The sequence below is a fragment of the Vidua macroura genome, chromosome 19, assembly GCF_024509145.1.
Source record: "Vidua macroura isolate BioBank_ID:100142 chromosome 19, ASM2450914v1, whole genome shotgun sequence".
NCBI classification, from domain to species: domain Eukaryota; kingdom Metazoa; phylum Chordata; class Aves; order Passeriformes; family Viduidae; genus Vidua; species Vidua macroura.
In genome coordinates this window covers 10,223,577-10,243,722 of record NC_071589.1, presented here as the reverse complement: position 1 = coordinate 10,243,722, position 20,146 = coordinate 10,223,577, and the positions used below count along the sequence as shown (strand labels likewise).

The 20,146-nt window shown below is 39.7% G+C and overlaps 1 protein-coding gene across 1 annotated transcript in view; it reads left to right on the top strand.

Annotated features, from left to right (window-relative positions):
- Positions 1–20,146, top strand: part of PITPNC1 (phosphatidylinositol transfer protein cytoplasmic 1) — a 40,392-nt gene that overhangs the window by 12,511 nt on the left and 7,735 nt on the right. The window contains exons 5-6 of the mRNA XM_053995132.1: positions 3,207–3,278; positions 12,349–12,444. Coding sequence (XP_053851107.1) covers positions 3,207–3,278; positions 12,349–12,444 — 168 coding nt within the window. The remainder of the gene's footprint in view (positions 1–3,206; positions 3,279–12,348; positions 12,445–20,146) is intronic.

Below are 20,146 nucleotides of genomic sequence, written 5' to 3'. Positions count from 1 at the left end.
GATTGTGGATTAATATTCACAAGGAACAGGAGAGGTGAAGAGCAAGGATGAGGTCTCTAGTAGGTCTTTGAACATTCTGCAGGCAGAAACCACATGGAAAATGAAACCAGCTGCAACAGCATTGATGAACTGGCATTGCTCACACAAAGCAGGTTCCAGAGGGTGAAGAAGCCTCTCTCAGACCAACTCCAATTACTGACAGCTCCAGTAATTCCACAGCCACCACAGGTGGAATTACCGTGCAAAGGTGAATGTGACAGCCCTCTCCGTTAAATGACTGTCACACCCCGCGGGTGTTTGACTGTCTCTTTAAGACTTTGGCAAGTGTTTTGGCACACTTCGGTTCTACCCTGTTCTTGTAAGTGTTGCTTATTGCTATGGCAACGCTAATCAATCATCGTGCTAAAAATAGGCCTCGCGTTTTTCAAGAGGTTATATGTAGGGAATTGCAAACGGGGCTGTGCTTTCCATATGCTGCTTTCATTCCCTTCATTCTAACATGGAAATACCCTGCTCACGCTGGTAGTTACTGGTTCACTCTCCTCTTATTGCACTGGTGCTCTCTTGAGCCTTAAACCTCTTCTGGTTCTTCCAAAACTGAGGTGCCAAATATAGAAAATTTAGGAGAACAAACAAAAAACCCTGAATATTCCCCTTATTTGTTTTTGAGTGTCACAGGTGTGCTGGGGTGTGACAATTTTTAAAGGAGTTTATAAGACATCTAAAAAATCTGGAGGTGACAATACCTGGAGATTCCTCCTTTGAGACCTTTACACAAAGACACCTTATCACTGAAGACACTGTGACTGAAGATTTTGAATTATTCTGTAGAACTTAAATTTAATTTCAAAGTAAAGATTGAATTTGCCACTATTTCCTTCCCAAGAGGAACCTTGCTTGCTGCCTCCAATGAAATGGAGAGCTGGAAACAGTGCCCTGTGCATTCCTGATCGATCGCCTCCAGGTCAGTGCTGGAAGAACACAGGCCCCAGAGGAGGCAGAGCAGAAAGGGAGTGGTGCTCAGAAGAAAATAAGAATCTCCTGAAAGGTTTATTACCTACTATTCACTCCCGAGTTTGTTTCTGACTGTTGCATAACAATTTTAATCTCCAGTTAAGTAAATACACTGCCACTTGAGGGGAAAAACCCAACTTTTTGCACGATGAATAGTAGTCATTTGAATCATGCATAAACAGTTTTCTGGTTCTGCCAGAGCCCTCTGCCAATTAGTCAGAGTGCAGCTGATGAATCATGCGACACATTCTGTGAAATGTTCAAAAATTTAGACCCTGCTAAGTGTTCCTGTAAGGCAGTGAGACCCCCCACAGCTGCTGGAGCAGTGGTTGCCAGCTAGTTGAGTTTCTGAGAGAGATTTTTGCGGTGGAGGACTTTCTGGTGAATATGAAATTTCATTTGGGGTAAGCCCATGTTACCATTTATAAACTCAAATTAGGTTGTTACAGCTCTCTCCTTCATACTAAACACACAGGGAAGCTGCCTGTGGGTGGCTTTACAGAAAGTGGCTCTCTAATGAGGTGGCTTGAGGTAAATGGCACCATTCTTCTATGCTAGTCTAAGGAACCTTGGTCTTTTCTTAATGCTTCTTTTTGAAATACAAGGTTAGAAGATCTCTTGTTTTAATTGGAGTTTAGCTTCTGGGTCACAGGAATCAACAACTAGACTCAAGCAGTGGCTTGTTGAGCTGCTCCAGGCAGCCCAGTGCAGCCTCACGTTCAGTACATGGAACGGTGACATTTCGGTGTCGTGACCTGAGTCATTGCTGGCAACCTCCTGACAGTGATTGAAAATAGCAGGTATTTCTTTAATACCAAGGTCAAAGGGAAATCTGGTATTTGGTTTTATTCATAATTCCCTCTGAAACTGCAGCTGTGCTTCAGATCAGCAGCATGAAGGGGTTTTGCCTTCCATGGCACCAGAACCTTGTTTTGAGGAATCTGTCTCACTTGTTTTTTTGACAAGGATTGATTCTAGATGTGCTTTTTGATAGTGGATATCCTGTGATCAGAAGACTGAACAATGACTTGTTGAGTGATACCCATTGAAGGAGGGATGTATTTGCTGCAGTCTCCAAGGAGCTGCCTTTGATTTCAGCTGTTGCACTACACCTGGCCTCCTAAATGCCCTCTTCCCTTACTCACCAGCCCCTCCCTTGAGGAACTCTCTGAATGTTTTCAAGCCTGAACTTGACCAGCAGCAGTGTGAACACTGAGGTGTCCAAACAGCCTCATTGTATAACCTGTATGTACAGCCCATGGAGGAGTCATTTGCCATAGGGGATTAGTGATGCATCACACAAGGAACTGGCAGTTAATGCAGGGAAAGCCTTGGTGACTAATGGCAAAGATGCTGAACTGGTGTCATTTAGAGCTGGTTAGACAGCTGTTCTACCTGCCTGTCTGAAAACTTGCTTTGAAATAACTGTGAAATGATAAATAAAATATATTTGAAATATTTATTATGATGAGATTATGTTGCCTAGTATTACAAATTCTAGTCTTCATAAGCCAACTAAGCTAAGCAATCCTCAGAAAAATAAATTTATTCCCATGTAAATACAGAATATTAATCTTTAACAGGAAAACATTGGTGTATTTTTTTTTTTTTGCATTATTATCTAAAGATTTCTTTGGATTTAGTATAGAGGAATTTTCACAGGGACTCATAATCCATCGAAATTTCATTAATAGGAAATTATGCTAAAATTCATTTCTCACTGAAAATTAAGAAAAAGCCCTCACATATGAAAGCATTGCTGTCTGTTTGGTCAGGACCTGCATCTGGTGAAGTGTCCTTGGGTTTTTCTATATGAGAGATAGACTGGTCTATAATGAGGGATATTGAGTTGTTCTGAAGATCTTAGTGAATTGAATTTCTAACAAGACATTCAGGACATTCATACTCTTGGGCATAGTGAGCATGAAAACCATTGCATCTAATTATTCCAGACTGCTTATACTGATTTATTTATATCTTCATTATAATTTTCAGCTTTTAGATAGAATCTCTGGATCCCTCCAGAATCATCAAACCTTTCAGGTTTACATTCTGGGAACACTTACTCTTTTTCTTGAAGTAATCTGAAAAAAATAAGGAAGGTGATACCAAAAGGAATGTGCTGAATATGTCAACTGATGAAGCAAGGCATATATTTCTTGTGTTAAACATACTTTTTTTTGTTATTGCAGTGTTCGTTTTTGCCTAAATTCTCCATTCATATAGAGACAAAATATGAAGACAACAAAGGAAGCAATGACAGTGTAAGTATGACACCTTGTGCAAAAGTTGATTTAATCCTCTTTGTTAACCACAGTCTGGCTGGGGCCTGGAGGTCTCTCAGTTTGGGAAAAAGGCTCCATCAAACGTGTGCCTTTGCCCGTCCCTGGGTGCCCTGGTCTTGAGCAGATGCAGGGGAGTTACCTTGAAGTACCAGGAGATGATAGATCTATGTACACACCTTCCTTTCTGCCTCTTCTCTTCTATTTGTTCCTTCTCTAAACACAGCATAATTTACATATGTGAATTTAGTTGTGATGAACATTTATGGAAAGTAAAGAAAAGATGACTGGGGTTTTTCTTGGTGTGCTTGTATTCCACTTTCTGTGTTTCACATTATTATCTCTGAATAAAGGGGTTTGAATTCCAAGGAGGTGTCAGGAAGAACAAACAGGAAACTAAACAATGGTCAGAGATGAGAGGTCTCAGAAAGCAGCTTGGGGGAACAATGGATGTGCACTTAGGTGATGCTTTTGGCAGTCACTTACCTGAAGTTAAAAACTTTCAGAGTTAGAGCTTAGAGATGAGAAGGACAATTAACTAAGTAAAATCCTCTTTAGAGGAAGGGTGGGAGTGAGTAGCCAGCAGCTGCTGATCAGAGAGGCTCAGGAGCAGAAGGCAGGAGGTCAGTCAGACTTTGCTGTGCAGAGAGCAAAACAGAGTCTGCTTTTTCCTTGCAAAGAAATAACTTTCACTAAGGCTCAGCATGCAAAGATTGAACCCTTGAGTTCATACACAAATATGTTTCTCCCTGTTTCATTTTGGTATGCATCGGTTGCAGACTTATGGGCAGAGGTTTCTTGTAGGCATGAAACAAAGTTTAAATGTCTGGAAATTTGATCTGTAAAACAGAGACCCAATGATGGGGTGTTTGAACTCATTCTTGAAAAGGAAAAAGGCAGTCAAGCAGATTTTAAGGGGTCTGAGCACAACCCTCCAGTGTTTTGGGGTGTCTCTCCAGCAGCCTTGGTCAGAGGAAGGTGTTCTGTTCTCCAGGTGGGAAGTACATTCCCCTCAGCCCCCTGGGGCTGCCTGTTCATGAGGCTGACAGCTGTTACACTTCTTATGGCAGAATAATTACATGTACAAGAACAAGGTGGAATTTGGAATAATGCTTTTGGCATGCAGACACTTTCCCACTGGGAACATGACAGGGATCATCTATTAACCACCAGATACCAACCACTCACAGTCGCTGCTAGCCAGATCAGTGAGTGAGTTAAAAAGAAGTGTATTACATTACCAGTTAGATGAACATTGTGTAATTTAAGCACTTTTTAATGTTCACTTCTGCTTTTTGGCAGCACTTTAATTCAGAGCAAGCCCACACCTTTGGTTTTGGGAGGGTGCAGACTAATTTTCTGGTGCATTATAATGTCAGCAGTGAGCAGACATGATCTGGGCTGCTGTCTGACAGAGGAAGAACTGAAGCTATTTAAGCAGAGTGAATTCTTTCAGTGTGTCAGCTTGTGGCTAAAATACTGTGAATCAAGCCCTGAACAGTATCCAGCCAGGGAATTCAGATGAAAGTGGCACAGAGGTGGGATACTCCAGTGATGTAAATCAAAGAAACTCTATTCTGCTTGAATCCAGCTCTTCCAATGTCATTTTTTACCAGACTGCCAGTAGGGTAATATCATATTACCTTTCTATTGCAGCACCTGAGTCACAGACTAAGCCAGTGTTTGCCTAGATTAAGAGATTTCACTGACCCCTACTTGAACTGAGGAGGAAAAAGAGCAGCTGAATTAGAGGGTTGCACTCCAGCCCTAATTTCCCTGATTTTGTAATTCCGAGAGCTGTGCTGTTCCCTGGTGTGAACACCATAAACCAATGGAAGATCTACATTTTTGTGCTCCCGTGACCTTTATCTGGAACTACAGACATGACTGGTACAGCACTGAAATGCTGGAAGGTTCCTAAATATGGAGAGGCTTCTGTTAATCCAAACACCTTGGAACTAGGAGCAGGAGTCAACCTCATTTCCATTACCCAATGGGCAGGCTTAAACCTCCCTTAAGAACTTGCAAAGTGCATTTCTCCTTTGTGTCACATGAGTTTAGATTAAATGTCACTGTTTGTCTGGGTAGAAAGCAACAGGAAGCATAGCCATTCCTATAGATTTCCATAAATACACTGTATTTTCCTTCATTGCAACTAGCAGCCTTGTCTGATGAAGAAATAATGAATAAAAAAATAACTTCTGTAAATTTTGCAGTTGTAATGCGAAATAGACTGAATTAATATTAATGTTACAGTAACGAGGGCAATAATACAAATCTGATTTTAACTCAGCTATTTCTCAATGTATTTTTTTTAGATCATACAGATTTTTTGGAATCTTTGCACTCTGATCCATTCTTCATTTCCATACTGTCTGATAAAGTAGATATTGTTTGTGAAAAGCAATACTTAGACATAAGGATACTAAAACTAATTCCACTGATCCATGGAAGAAAGCAATATAAATGGGCTTGTGTTCCTGTCATTTGGTAGGGTGGGATGTTATTAGAATTATTTCATTTAGCATGTTGTGTTGTCTGGTATAATTCTACCTAGTTATTACAATATATCTTGATGCAAAGTTCCTACTGATTTTTCTTCCCATTTGGCATGATAGAAGATAGTAGTAATACTAGTGAAAGATGGTATCTGCTCTGGAACCCGATTTTTCTGTCTTAGAATTCATTATTATTTTAAGCTATTTTAGATGTGTTAAAGCGTTCTTGTTCCAATCTGTTAAAGTTTGCGGTTGATTTGCACAAATATAGACACTGACAGAAAGAACAATGAACAATAAATGTCTTTATTTAGGTAACCTTGTGTAGTAGTGCAGAACCATAAATCCACTGAGCTGTGATTTCAGTGCTCAAAGCAGCTGATTTTAATGTATCCCATGTAGTTGTTCCATGGCAACTCTATTCTTAGAAAAACAGAGTCAGTGTTGGATGAGCATGTGAGTACATCAAATATTGTCCCTGCTACCTTGTAGCTTTACAGCTTCATTAGCACTGTCAGAAACTGGACCAGTGAGGCCAGTCAGTATTTCCTCTTGCAGATCTTTTAAATTAAAAGTCAACTTCTTAAAGAGAAATTTTGATTTTACTTTTATTTTAAATTACAAAATGGAATCTTTAAAAATTAGAATGTTTTGTGAGATGTAAATGACATGGGAGGTGGCATCTGTAGAGTCCATGAAAATATTGGTCAGGGTGGCACTGGGCAGTGCTGGGCAGGGGGAAGTGCAGGTGCCTACAGCCAACAGCCTCAGTGGGCACAGAGCAGTGTAAAAGAGCACAATAATCACACCCTTCTCCCAAAGCAAAAGTAGCACTTTGGGAATTTGAGTATAGATAGATAAAGCCTGTATTCTGAATATTTAAAACATAAAGGACATCCTTACAGAGAGAATTTTTACAGGAACCTACTGAATGAAATGGTAGAAATCCGGGCAGGAGGGTGGGAGTTACTGCTTGTGTGTCAATAAATGGGGTGTGTGCTTTCCATGGCAAGACTTTCTTAAGCTCTTTTTTTATTTGGACAGGTATTTTCTTTCAACAGTCCAATTGACTGCTCAGTATTTGTGTCACAGAGGACTAATTTAGTGGAACTGTCACCTTGCTCTCTTTTCCTTACAGTTTCAGTGTGCACTACAGACACACATTTTGCTTTTTTTCCTTTTTGTGGGGAATGCACCAACTGTGCCTTGCAATCAGCTGTGTTGATTACAGGGCCACACCATATGGCTGCAGTGGCTGCTGCAATCAATGCCCAGCCATGTCACACATGGCAGTGCCACACTGTCCCTGCGTGGCACCCTCTGCTACAGGGGAAAATGTCTGCAAGGCAGCTGAAGGTACAGCAAAGGCAGGGTGGAAGAGACACTGCTCAAACAAATCACTGAATCACAGAGACATTCCATTTTCCTATTTGTTGCACAAGGATCATTATGTTTGACTGATTTCTGTTGATTTGTTTTGTTTTGTTTTTTAGTCACAGAATTAATTGCTGCTGATATTTGGGCAGTGATTTTTTTTGCCATCTGATGGTGTCTGGGGAAAGCAAAAAAAATACAGCTTGTCAAATAATTCAAAGGTTGTCAATAATGAAAATTCACTGTAAAATTTCCAGTGCTCTTCGTAGCATAACATTTTTCTCTGGAAAACTCAGTGTCTGGATCTTGATTATGAAACTAAAGTAAAATAAATTTTAGATATGGCAGCTAACAAGAAAATCCATTTCTAGTTTGGTTGAGTTTAGGATGGATTTTTCTCTATTTTTGTCTCCTATCTTAGTAATGTGGAACTAGGTTGTAACAAACTTGAATATAGCACATGGAAATTAAATGTAAATTCACTATTTAAGGCAACTGCCATGAAACACAGATTTCAGCTGAAAAGGATTCAGCTGTGCCCTGGTTTAACCTGCACCACAGGATCTCATTCTGGAAACTGTCAAAAGGATTGCTGGGCATCACTCAAAATATGGCAAATTCAAAGCAAGGGACACTTTGAGGGTGATTTTATTTGCACCTGGACTTTTCCTGTGTGATGGTACTGAGTATCCCATCATTTGCAATGAAAAAATCATGATTTTATGATGTTCCTCCCGCCCTCTAATAAGTCTGAAATGATAAAGGCAAACAAATGGAAAGGTTAGTCTAAAATGCCTCTGAGGGAAGAGCTCTCTTTGTTGAACTGCAGATCCTATGTCCCAAGCACATATGGCTATCACAGAACATATGACAAGGCCCACACTGACAGAGTGTGAACAAGTGATATGGTTGTGCCTCTACTTTTTCATTTTTCTAAATGAACTGCTGAAGTTAGTCAGTAAATCTGGCACTTGAACTAGATGTGACTTAGCAAACCTAATCCCAGTAAATATTATAGATAGTCTATTGCGGTCTTGGAAGCACAGCTACTTTGACATAATTGGATAAAAATCCAGTTCTCTGTCCAGAAAGCACAAATCTTAATGAGATATTTTATAAGAGATGGAATAATAGGGGAGTCATGACATGGAGATCAAAAGGAGCAGGGAGCAAGGCTGCAGATAAATATATAACTGCCTCTCCCACTCTGTGGCACACAGGGATATTCCCAGCCACGTCAGGGAGCCAGATTTTCTCTTCTCAAAGACAGATGCAATCTTTTTCCATAGAAAAATTGCTCCCAATTATGCATGTCCACAAAAATAGTTTTATCCCATGAACAGGTTTGAAACTGGTCAGTTCCTGTAATCTCTGCTCAAATAAATCTCAAAAGGAAATTAGGGAATTTGGAAGTAGCTGAGGTTGGAGCATGACTTACTGAAAAGTTACACACAATAAACTCCATGGGTCAAGTTCTGAGTCGGAGTTCTCCTGCAGAAAAATGAGAGCTCCAGTGGAGCAGGTGACACAACCTGCTCAAGGTGTGCAGCAGCACACTGAGGAGCAGCCCGTGGTTCTGGCCATGGCAATCTGCAGAGATGAGAATGTCAAGGTGGAAATATATTTTGTGCATTTTTCTAATGGAAGAAAAGGATGATTCTTGCAGTCCTTACCACAATTACAGCCCTGCCATGAATTAGCTGTCTCTTTACAGCCTTGTGACCACAAGCTCCTTGTGTTTAGGCTGGGGAAAAAAAAAAAAAGCATTTTGTAGTAATGACAGAGCCAAACACTTTTCCAGCTGGTAATCCCTTGGATGGTTCCTTTGCTCTTGAAGATGGAAAACAAACATCACAAGAACGAATCATGTATTATGAAACAAAGCCAAGCCAGAGGCACAGATGTGACTCTTGGAGTCCTGGTGGTGCAGATGAGTGAGGAGTTTGCCAGTGTGGATGGAATCAATGCATTCAGCAGAAACTGCCTTTATGCTGTTTATATCCAATCCAGGTTAGCAGTGGAGATTGGCCACAAAAGTTATATTTCAGAATAACTACATCTGAATAAAATTGAAGCCAACAACTTAGCCTAAAAATAGAAAAAAAAAAAAAAAAAATTCCCATCATATCCCAACCTAACTTTCTGTTCTGACTGTGGCTACCAGGAGAAGGGAAGTTGCTAGGAAAGGATGTGCCAGGACATGTCCTTGTAGGGCAGGAGGAAAACAAAGGAATGAAATTTAAGCTCACCAGGACTTCTATTTCTGCAGTATCCTGTATGAGCTGTCTTTCCTGAGGTTCTGGAATGAACTGCCTGGGGGGTTTTGTGTACTTTTCTTTTGGTTTCTGGTTGGTTGATTGGTTGGGTTTGACTTTGGTTCGTTGGTTGGGGGGGAGTTTAATGGTTTGGGGGTTTTTGGTTGGGTTTTTTTTGGGTTTTGTTTGTTTGTTTGTTGGGGTTTGTTGTTGTTGTTTGGGGGAGGATTGTTTTGTTTTTGTTTTGGTTAGGTTTTTGTTTTTTGGGGTTTTTTTTACATTTTCATCAGAAGAAACCATTGACAGTGATAAAGACCCAATTGAAACCTTTCTCCCAATTTCTGTCATTCTGTGGGTGATGTAGTCTAAATCATGCTGAGTTTTCATTCCTCTTAGGAAAGGGAAGTATATAAATGTTTGTTGTAAAAAAGCTGTCACATTACCCCCCCAAAATAAAACCAAAACCCATGGCAAAAAAGGCCACTTCAGTCTGAATGTTGCTCTTTGTTTTCCATGTGGTTGTGTATTTTAATCTCAATTAATTACTTGGCTTCCAAATGTAAAGCCTGTCCAGTTCTTTCCAATATAATATTTAATATTCTGTCTTCTACATCATCTTCTTAAGGATACAGATTGTTCTCACCATTCAGTTTCTGCACATTTGCAAATACAGTTGCACAGATTGGGAGCCTTATGCTTCTTTTTGTGGCCTTTAATCTTTTTCTTTAAAACTTTTGAGTTTCTTTAGTGTCTTTGATCCCAGCCACAATAAACCCATCCTCCCTACAGGGTTTCAGGCAATCCAAGATTCTGGGGCTAGGACAGGCAATAAGAGAATTAGAGCTAAGAAAGAAATAAGTCTTGTTCTTTAATGACTTCTTATTTTTGACTGCGGATAAAATGAGATTAAATCTCTAGCTGCAAATCTTGTGAGGACAATCTGAGAAAGGAAGAAGCATAAATGATTAGACAACAAGTTCTGCTGGCAAAGTGAAGTAAGAATGTCATTCAGCAAACTTCTGGAATAAAGGAAATGGTCAGAGACAGCCTCGGCAGCAAATAAGGCATCGTTGAAATGGTTGAAAAATTCCTCCTGGTTTTGACAGATTGGCAAAGGCATCTGTCATCCCCACTTCCATCATAGCATTTTAAAGAGAGAAAAGGAATTTAGAACTATTTTCATATGAGGTGAAATACATTGATCAAGTCTGGGACAGAGCAGGGCACATTTCTTTGGATAAGATACTGGGTAATAATCTCCATTTAGGCTGTTGCAAATGGGCAGAGATTTGCTTGTGCTTGAATTTATGGGGCTTGTGCCTAAACCACGGACAGATTGAAAGTCTCAGCTGATAATGTCCATTTAAGTGCCATTTCCATTATTTTAGAGAGATTATGGTGAAATGCATCTTATTCCAGAAATAGTTCAACTGATTTCATCTGCTCTGTATTTCTGAATTTGTTTAGGAAAAAAGCAAGTGAGGAAGTTTATAAAAGGTGACCTATATTATACATATAAACACAGAAGTGATTTACATCATCAATGTACCCAATTCAGAGAAGGAGCACTACAGGAGAAGGGCTTCCCTTCAAAGTTCCACTTTGTTCAAATAATTAACATAATTTTTTGCAAAACAGCAACTGGAGAAGGATAATAAAACAAATACAGCCAGGTTGGAGTTTCTTAGTTCTTCTGCAGTTTCAGATGTGTGAACATGTTACATCCAGCTCAGTGAGCATTCAGTGCTGCCTGTTTTATTCACTACCAAGATAAGTTAAAATTGTAGAGTCAAACTTCAGCTTTTCCTGTATTTGAAAGACGATTTCCTGAGCAATGTTCTTCCTACCAGCTGGTTCCTGTGTTCACTGGAGTCCATTGCTCTTTTTGAATGCCTTAAATGGGCAGCCCCAATGCTTTCAGAAATAATGAAGCAGTATTTCTGTTACTAAAGAGTTGCTGGCATTTTGTATTTTTAACTGTTCCTCTAGAATTTAATTAAATCAAGAGAGCATTCAGTGTATTTAGTAAAAAAAAAAAAAAAAAAAAAAGAAAGAAAACAAAAATATTTTTGTTTCATGGAAATATCAGCTATAGAACATTGTGCCCCAAAGGAAAAAGCACATTGTGAGCTTATTACTGATCCTGACAGTAGATGCACAACTTCCCTGAATTTCATGGCACTAATTCATGGTAGACTTTTAGCTCAGCACTGTTTCCAAATCTCAGAATTGTGAGGAAAATGTATTGCAGACACAGTGTAAGCCACATGGGTCACTGAGATACCTAAATAATTAAATTATGGACACAAGCACAGAAGGATACCGTGCTGCAGCTGCAAATGACCTGGATTTTCAAAATATCTCCATCATTGCCTTGCATAGAACAAGAGGCTTGCTGTTCCAAATGAGCTCCTAAAGCATTGAAATGTGTGTGCACGGATGGGTTGGGGAAGCTTGCAGCTTCCACTGAGGCAGTTCAACCAAAATTTTGATTTACAGTGTAACAACACCTCAGACTGACTGTTCCCAGCAAACACCTGCACACTGCTGTAGTCCTTCGAGGGAGAAAACCCCCCGAGACCAGAGAGTTGGGTTTTTTACACAATGACAGGCTCTAGTACAAAGATTGGAGAATACAGTAAAAAATCCAAATTGTTGACCTTACTGTTTGTAAGCAAAGTCTCCCTTCCAAAAAAATCTAAGGAAGAACAGCAGTGGGAGCAGAAAGTGCTGAACACGATGTGAGCAGTAGGGTGGAGAATGTGTTCCTGCAAAAGCTCAAGTATTTTACACAAAGCTGTTCAGGCACAAGCCTAAAATACATTCTGTTGCACAAGTCATTGAAACTGCTTGTAACAGTTATTCCAGGTGGATTTTGTGAGGGTGTTGTTCTGTAACAGCCTTGAATTTCTTTAACTCTTGCAGATTTTTGACAAAGAAGCTAAAGATCTGGAGCGAGAAGTCTGCTTTATTGATATTGCCAGTGATGAGATTCCCGAGCGCTATTACAAGGAATCAGAGGTAAGAGGAACTTGGCTGTGAACTGGTGAGGAAGGGAAGGTAAGAGGCTTTAGAAGAGCCTGGATTGGAATCAAAACCATTTTATTTTTGTGTAAAATCTTCCTGGTCAGTAATATCTCAGGAGCCTTTGGTCAGAGGGGAGGCAGACAGCAGCCTCTGTCTAGATTGCCCAGCACTTTCTTTTGCAGATGATTCTTTGAAATGCTTTCCAACCCTTATCAGAACACACCCTGTACTACACCTTTAATATTCAGCTGAATTAGTCCAAACTAGAAAAGGCCTTTCCTTTGTATGATGAAGCTCAGTGAAGAGTTTGCAGATCTGAGCACTTTTAAACACCCTGCTGTCCTTACTTGCATCCCACCTTGATCACTGAGCCCTGCAAAGTCTCCAAGCCCAGCAAAGGACAGATGTGCTGCAGTGACAAGGGGCTGATGCACAATTGCTTGAAGGGAACAATGTCACAAGACCAAGAGGGACTGAAGCACACTGCAGACTGCAGCAGATCTGCCAAAAAGCATCAATGGCAGCAGGCAGAGTCACTCTGAAAATTCCCTCGGAAATTGCTCCCATGTATATTTGATGGAGCACATCTCTGAAGAGCGTGCTTCTTCTAGGTCAATGCAATTCACTGTTTGAATCAGCAGCCACCATGCAAATGAAGATGAGGTCTCAATGTTTTAATCTCAGAGTTGATAAATGAAGGTTCACAACAAGCAGCTAGAGAGGAATGATCAGATCTATGCTCGCATTTAATTTTGGAGATATGATTTGCCTCTGGAGCCAAGTCTATATTCATAGCTGGCAGTGAGTATGGCAGCTGTTTAACTATCTAAAACGAGACTACATAATCATTTTTAGGATAGAAAGTGAGGACTTGCCAAGGAATATATTTCTATACTATAGGAGACATGATTTTCAGACTAAAAATGTCAAGTACTTGTTATCTTCCATTTATATAGATCCTATTTTGAATGTTATGTACAGGCCATAAACTAAAACTGAGCCTACAGTAGAATGAAAAGTAATTTTATTACTTTCCTTAGATAATGAAACCTATCTGTTTAGTACCAAAAATTATATAACACCTCATGAAACAGCTTATTGGTCCCATCATCTTATCTGAGCTCCATGGCTTCTGGTTCCATTTAGGAATGAGCTGCTAATGGAACAGGTCAGCATTTGACTGTACTTTAAAGAAATCCTGTGAGATCTTTCGTCTCATTCTCTGCACTTCAAAGATTGTAAACACAAAGGTGACAACCAGTTTTGCAACTTTCCTGCTCATTTTTAATAGCCAACTATTAAGTATAATTTCCCTGTGATTAATCTCCAGATACAGAAAAACAAGCTCATCTTAAAGGAGAAAAGCATTTCAGAATCTTTGTGTTGCTATTTCACAGACAAATCTAAAAACCCGATTCCAAGCGAAATGGAATTTTATATGGGTTTAAACAACAAAAATAGCCCAGCATCTGTTGTTTTTTTCTGTACTGATGGATGATTTTTCTGTTGACTACCAAATTCTGTTTCAGAATTCATACAGAGCAGTAAGAACACCTTTAGTATTTAACTGTGTCCATGCCGTCATAGTGAATAGTGAATTAATAATAATTGAAAATAGTGGATCTTCCAACGTTTACAAACTGTGGGGTTTTTATGCTACCATATGACAATCATGAAGCCAAATTCCCATTTCTGATGAGGCCTCCATAATTTAGAGACTATAAAAAGATTTTTTAATGTTTGTAAATGTAATTTCCATCTGGTTTCAATCAGAATAGTAATTCTATGCAAATGATAAAGGGTTTGTGTTTCCCAAATAGCAGCTTCAGATAAACCCAGTTTGTGTAAGCTTTTGAAAGGTATTTTAGTTGCACTAATAACAACAATTTGGCTGCTTTTAAATCATGTAATCTGAATTGATATGAGTTTAAAGATTAAAAGTGAAGTGCAATCCTCAGGATTTAACAATTAGATCCCACAGGATAAATGTCCTGACTCCCATCCAGAAAGACCAATGAGAACAATTTTAACTTCAGGCACGTCAATAATCTCTTCATTTCAGTGGCTCTTTCACAGGCTTAAAATAAAGCAAGTTCTTTACCAGGGTCAGCATGTTTGGCAGCTTCTAGAAATGAGCTTTAGTTTTCTTTACATCCTGAGGAAAGCTCATTCCTCTTCAATTAAAAATATACTTGAGATTTAACAGCAAATGCCATTATTTAGCTGTAATAGTGCATACTAGAGAGTGGCTTAAACAATTTAAAGCCTTGACACACTACTTCCTCTGCTTGCTCTGTGATGGGACTTATGAGCCTGATGGTAGAAGGACAAAGCCAGTGTGTCCTCCCACCTATGATCTAAAAAGTAGTTTTTCAGTTGTCCTGACATGAATCTTAAAAACAGATTCCATTTTCATTTCCATAATAGTGATTCACACATAAAAAGACAAAATAAATAAACTTTGTATGTATAATATTCCATTTCAGTTGAACAGCTCATTCTCACTGGTGCTGAGAGAGGAAACGTGTTCCACAAAAATGTCCTGGCTGAAGGGAAAATGATTGAATTCAACTTTGTGCATATTTGCTTTTCTCTCCTTCTAAATATTAACTAAAATTGAAAAGTGAAGAATCCAGTTAGCTGGAGGCTTAAGGAGAGCTGTTGCTTCATTGCAGGACACTTCAAGGGAGCCTCTCCCAGTAACCCTGAGGGATCTCTTGAACAGAATCATCCAAGTGATTGGGATGCCCTTAAGGATGCAGGGCTTACCTGGCAGTGTGCACAGGAGGACTGAAATCACCAGGTTCATAGTGAATCAGAAGGCAGTTTTGTGAGCTATTACAAACACTTACAGAGCCCAGCTCTATCGTGGGGCTGAGCTGATTTCTGCCTTTGTGGAAGGCTGGAGGAGGTGAAAGAGCAGCAATTTAGGTATCCTAAAGCAGGTGACCTCCCTTCAACTTCATGGCCATCTACAAACTCCACTGTGAAGTAGCCACATCTTAAATACAGGGCTTTTTTACAAGCGTGGGTCTAATCCTTCAAGTTTTAAGTTTAAATGTGAGGTTCCAAATGGAGAAAGGTTGATTCTAGATCCCAGCTAACAAGGTTGCCTGTTTGTCTGTAAGGAGCCATGTGTTTCCAAATCTGGATGTACATATTGCATCGAGTGCAGGATTTTGTATTTCTGTGCAGAGAATGTACCAGCCAGGTAAGAGTAGTTGTACATTTTGTGAAGTCATTTCCTTGTGACTTTAGCATCAATGAATATGTATCACCAGCTATATAGACAGATATATTTGTCTGAAATATAGAAAAGAACAAAGCTGAGCTATGCTGAGAAGTGAGGGCCTCCAGTGAATCATTCATGAAATGAAACCTTTCCCGTAGCTGTGAGCTACTGAGCAAAATGTTCAGTGCAAACATATTCAAGCTCTCAGAATTAACAATGTTTCATTTCCTGTTTATAACAAAGCAACGGAGAGCTGAATAATGGAAGAAACTTTCCAGGCTGCTTCTAAACAGATTCCATGCAGCTGCTGCAGTTTTCTTCTTCCATTGCTGGCTTTTCTCCTTCAGCACAGCTGCTCTGTGATAGGTCCACCTTAGGCCTGCCCAAGTGCTTTCAGAGTAACAAAACCTCTGTCACATCACTAAATGATGGTAGCTGAAATAACCCAGCTGCCTCAGCCTCCTGGTAAGTGTGGGCACCGTGTCAGCACAGGAGTTCAGTGAAGTACATGGAAAATCATGAACATTTCCTTTGCCTTACTCACTTAGTCTGTGAGTTCACATAAAAGCTGGCTGGATTATAATATTTTAACATCTCAGAACTGTCCCAATATTTACAGTTCTTAAGTATTTAGCTGGATCTTCCAGAAAACACCATTTAATGGAATTTTTTTAAAAGTCCTTAAAAAATGACTCCACATAAATGTCTATGGTAGCATCTCTACATCAATATATCTTTCCTGAGCCCTGGCTATAAAAGTTGAAATCTAAAACCTAGCAACTACAGCTGATGCTGAAATGCCAGATGACAGGTATTAAACCCATAATTGGTTCTGAAATTCAAGATGAAACAAAATGGTCTTCAGCATAAAGAGGGAAAAAATGATTGCACTTCAAAAGCACCATGATATTGCCATAGGAGTCTGAAAAAATTAATCCAGGCATGAAAGAGAAGGAAGGATGTGTTTCAGGGACAGCTGGGTACTTCCAGGGAGAGAACAGGATGCGTGGCACAAGCAGGGTGCACTTTCCCCTCTGGCTGCAGGCTCAGCCTGGGGACCTTTGCCCGTGCTGGAAGGGCCACACAAGCAGCCAGGGGAGACAGAAGGGTGACAAGGCTGCCCAGGCGTCCCACGCAGGCTGCCAGCACACACCAGGACCTGCTGCCAGCTCCAGGGTGGAGTGGCAGCTCCCAGTCAGGCCTGGTACCATAGCAGAGCTGAGGGCAAGTGCGCCAGGCACATTTGGAGGTTTTCTGTAAACAACAAATGAATTTCATTATTTAACTCTGAGTACAAAGTAACAGGTCAGAATTAACTGTGAAAAGGCATTGCAACAACCCAGGGCTGTGTTTGCTTCCTGGAAAGGGCGTTACCACTCCATGTCTGATGCCCGTGAGGTCCGTGAGGAAAGTTAAGTAAATAAAAGCTAAATGATAAATAATAGACTCCATCAATAAACACATTGACTCGTGGTCTAAGTAATAAAACCTGGGAGAGTGCTGTGTTTGAATCCATATCCCACACACAGAGGCTTTTATTTCATTGTAATTTTACATTTCATTCTCAACTAAGCCCAGCTCACGGGTTATGATGTTTCTGCTCTGTTGGCAGAAGTGCTATTTTTAAATCACTCTGCACCTGGCAATAATGTATTGCAAATACAGAGTAGGTTTTGCTCCTCTAGCAAAAGGATTTGCCAGATGGGCTTTCCTAATAAATTGTGTCTGATAAAAGGACAAGAAGGTTATTTAAACAAAAAGATTTTAGCTATGCCATTACATTTAAAACAGATTGAGGATTTTGCCAGTAGATAAATCAAGGGGAAAATAGTGAATAGACACAGTATTCTTTGGATGATGTCTTCTCTAGGAAGAAAGGCATGGGTGTCTAAAAGCAAAAATAAGGAACACTCAAAATTCATTATCTAAATAATAAAATAAAAGTGGGGTCAGAGCAAAGTTCAGCTTGCACAGCTTCTAGTTGCAGGAAGAAAAGCTTCAAGTACGTGTGCCACGAGTGATGCCGAGAAGCAGTGCTGGGTACCAATATAACTTCTGTTTGCTTTTAATGGAAAATGATCAGCCCTGCTTCATTTTTTTGGTATAGAAGGACCTTATGTGCCTAATTGCAGAAACAATTCCAGGTTGTGAGTCTTAATTTAGCAACTTGAACCCACGAGTAAGGCACATAAAATTATTCTTGTCCAAGTTCTCATTAATTTCTGTAGGCTTTGGATCAGGCATTGAAGAGCAAAAGATGAGCAGTCCTGGTTCCACCAACTTCCCTCTGGCATGGCCTGCTGTCCATGGCTGTGGTCAATAGCAGAGGCCTAGGAAAGCTCTAAAAATATAGAGATGAATGTAGAGATTCTTCCCCAAAAGGCTTCCTTGTATGATCCATAGCACAAGCAATTGCTGAGACAGAATTTGTGTGTTTCTAAAACAGTCAAGATGTTGTTAAACATGTAAATTTTTAGCAGCTGGGTTAAAGGCCGGGGATATTAGTTTTCCTTACAAGAGCTCACCTCTGTCAAACGTTTGTGCCCTTTGAGCTGATTGCCCAGACATGGAATTCTCAAGTTGATTTTGCCCAGTGTCACAGTGTGCCTTGCATCCCCCTGCTTGGCTCTTGTGCAGCCTTTGAGTCTCAGCTCCCTGAGCAAGCACTCAGGAAAGTCTTTAACACCTTGAGCTTTCATATAGCAGGCTGGAAATTTGTTCCTCTGAGGTCTGGCTTCCATTCTTCAGTCTGCAGTTTTATAGTATCAATATGTTAATGTTTCCAGCGAGGCAGGAATTTCCCTAAGAGCTGTTTGATGTGAGTTGCCGAACTGGCTCTTCCCATGGAGCTCTCCAGCCAATTTGTGACTAATCCTCATGTCCTTCAAGAAAAAGGGACAGGATTAAGGGATGCAGAGGTGCCATCTCAGGGTGCTGTTAAGGGAATTTGCACCTGGGAGTGATGTCATGGATCAGTTGCATTGCAGTTGGTGGGTGATTTGTGGGCCACCAAGTTCAGAGTGATTCCCACTGTGTGTCCCCTTGTCTGCTGGGTTGAACTCACCAAACCAAACCAGACCCAACCCATAAAAGTCAGGAACGAGCAGTGATGCAGGGCAGTTATTCATTATTTCGTTTTTAGTTAGAATTTCTTGATATTTGATACTGACTCAAATTGATTACATTAAATCCCTTTGGACTGCACTGAAGTTATTCCATTATAGTTCTGGTTATCTCTGAAGGATTGTAAAGTACAACACTCAGAATTATTAAAGTGTGTATCTGAAATGCTGAATCAAGGTAATGGCTCCATCACACCAGCACTCTGTGTGTGTGTGTGTGTGTAAGAAATAGCAGACCTTGACTTATAGGAAACTATTTTCCTTTTCAGAGATTCTTATTTCACAGTGGAATATTTTGCAGGCATATTTGAAATAATATTTTCTGTAATGATTTCTTTTTTTAAGGAACCTCCAACTAGAATGTTACGTCTTTCTGAATATTATGTTTTCTTCCCTTTTTTCTTTTTATTGGTGTTATTATTATATTGATTGCTTCAGGCAATGATCAATTATTAAACAGCTCTTTCAAACAGAAAATGTGTAGATCCATCTGTGGTTGAGCTTTGTTGGGTGAGAAGATTGGCAGCAGCCTGTGACCATGAGCTGTGCTGTACAGGGGGTGTTGCTCTGATAAATGATGATGCTGAACTGTTTTCATGGTGATTTAACATTGAAACCTTATTGTACTGTGAGCTCAAAGTCTCCCCTTTGCAAAGCCTGTGTCAGCAATAAAAGCAGTGACTTTCACAGGGAGGAAAGACTATCACCTCATTAGAGCTTTGTAGAGAAGCTTTAATGGCAGAGCTTCAGTTTAGGATAAAACCAAAGTCAAGAGATAACTAAACAGTAGGAAATATGAATGCTGGGTGATACATAAACTCACACTGAATGATGTAAAATGAAGATCAGAGTAGTTATCAGTTTTTTTGTGGTTTTTCTCCTGATTGTCATCCATTTAATGCATAATTTGAGCACTATTTAAGTACATGTTTAACTATTTTTATAACAAAAGATCTTCCCAGACCTCAGCACTGGGGAAAGAACACAGCTGAGCACTGCTAGTTACTCTTCAGGACAGATTTTAGAAGCTCCACTATGAATTTTCTGAAATGACATAATTTTCAAGTTCTGACAATCAGTGCTTAACCATAAATTATTTCTATTTACAAGATATAATTAGCAGGATTGGACATAAAGGGAAATAGACTCATACCAATATGGAAAATAGCACTTTCATAGATAAAACTGTATCTTGTACAGATGAATGTAAACTTTAAAAAGATGAACTAATGCCTTTAATGGTTTTATGAAATTATGTTGTCATTTCAATGTTGTAGCTTCTTTGATTTTCCAGTTCCTGAAAGAGAAACAGAGTTGTGATTACTCAGTGTTTGCTCATAAC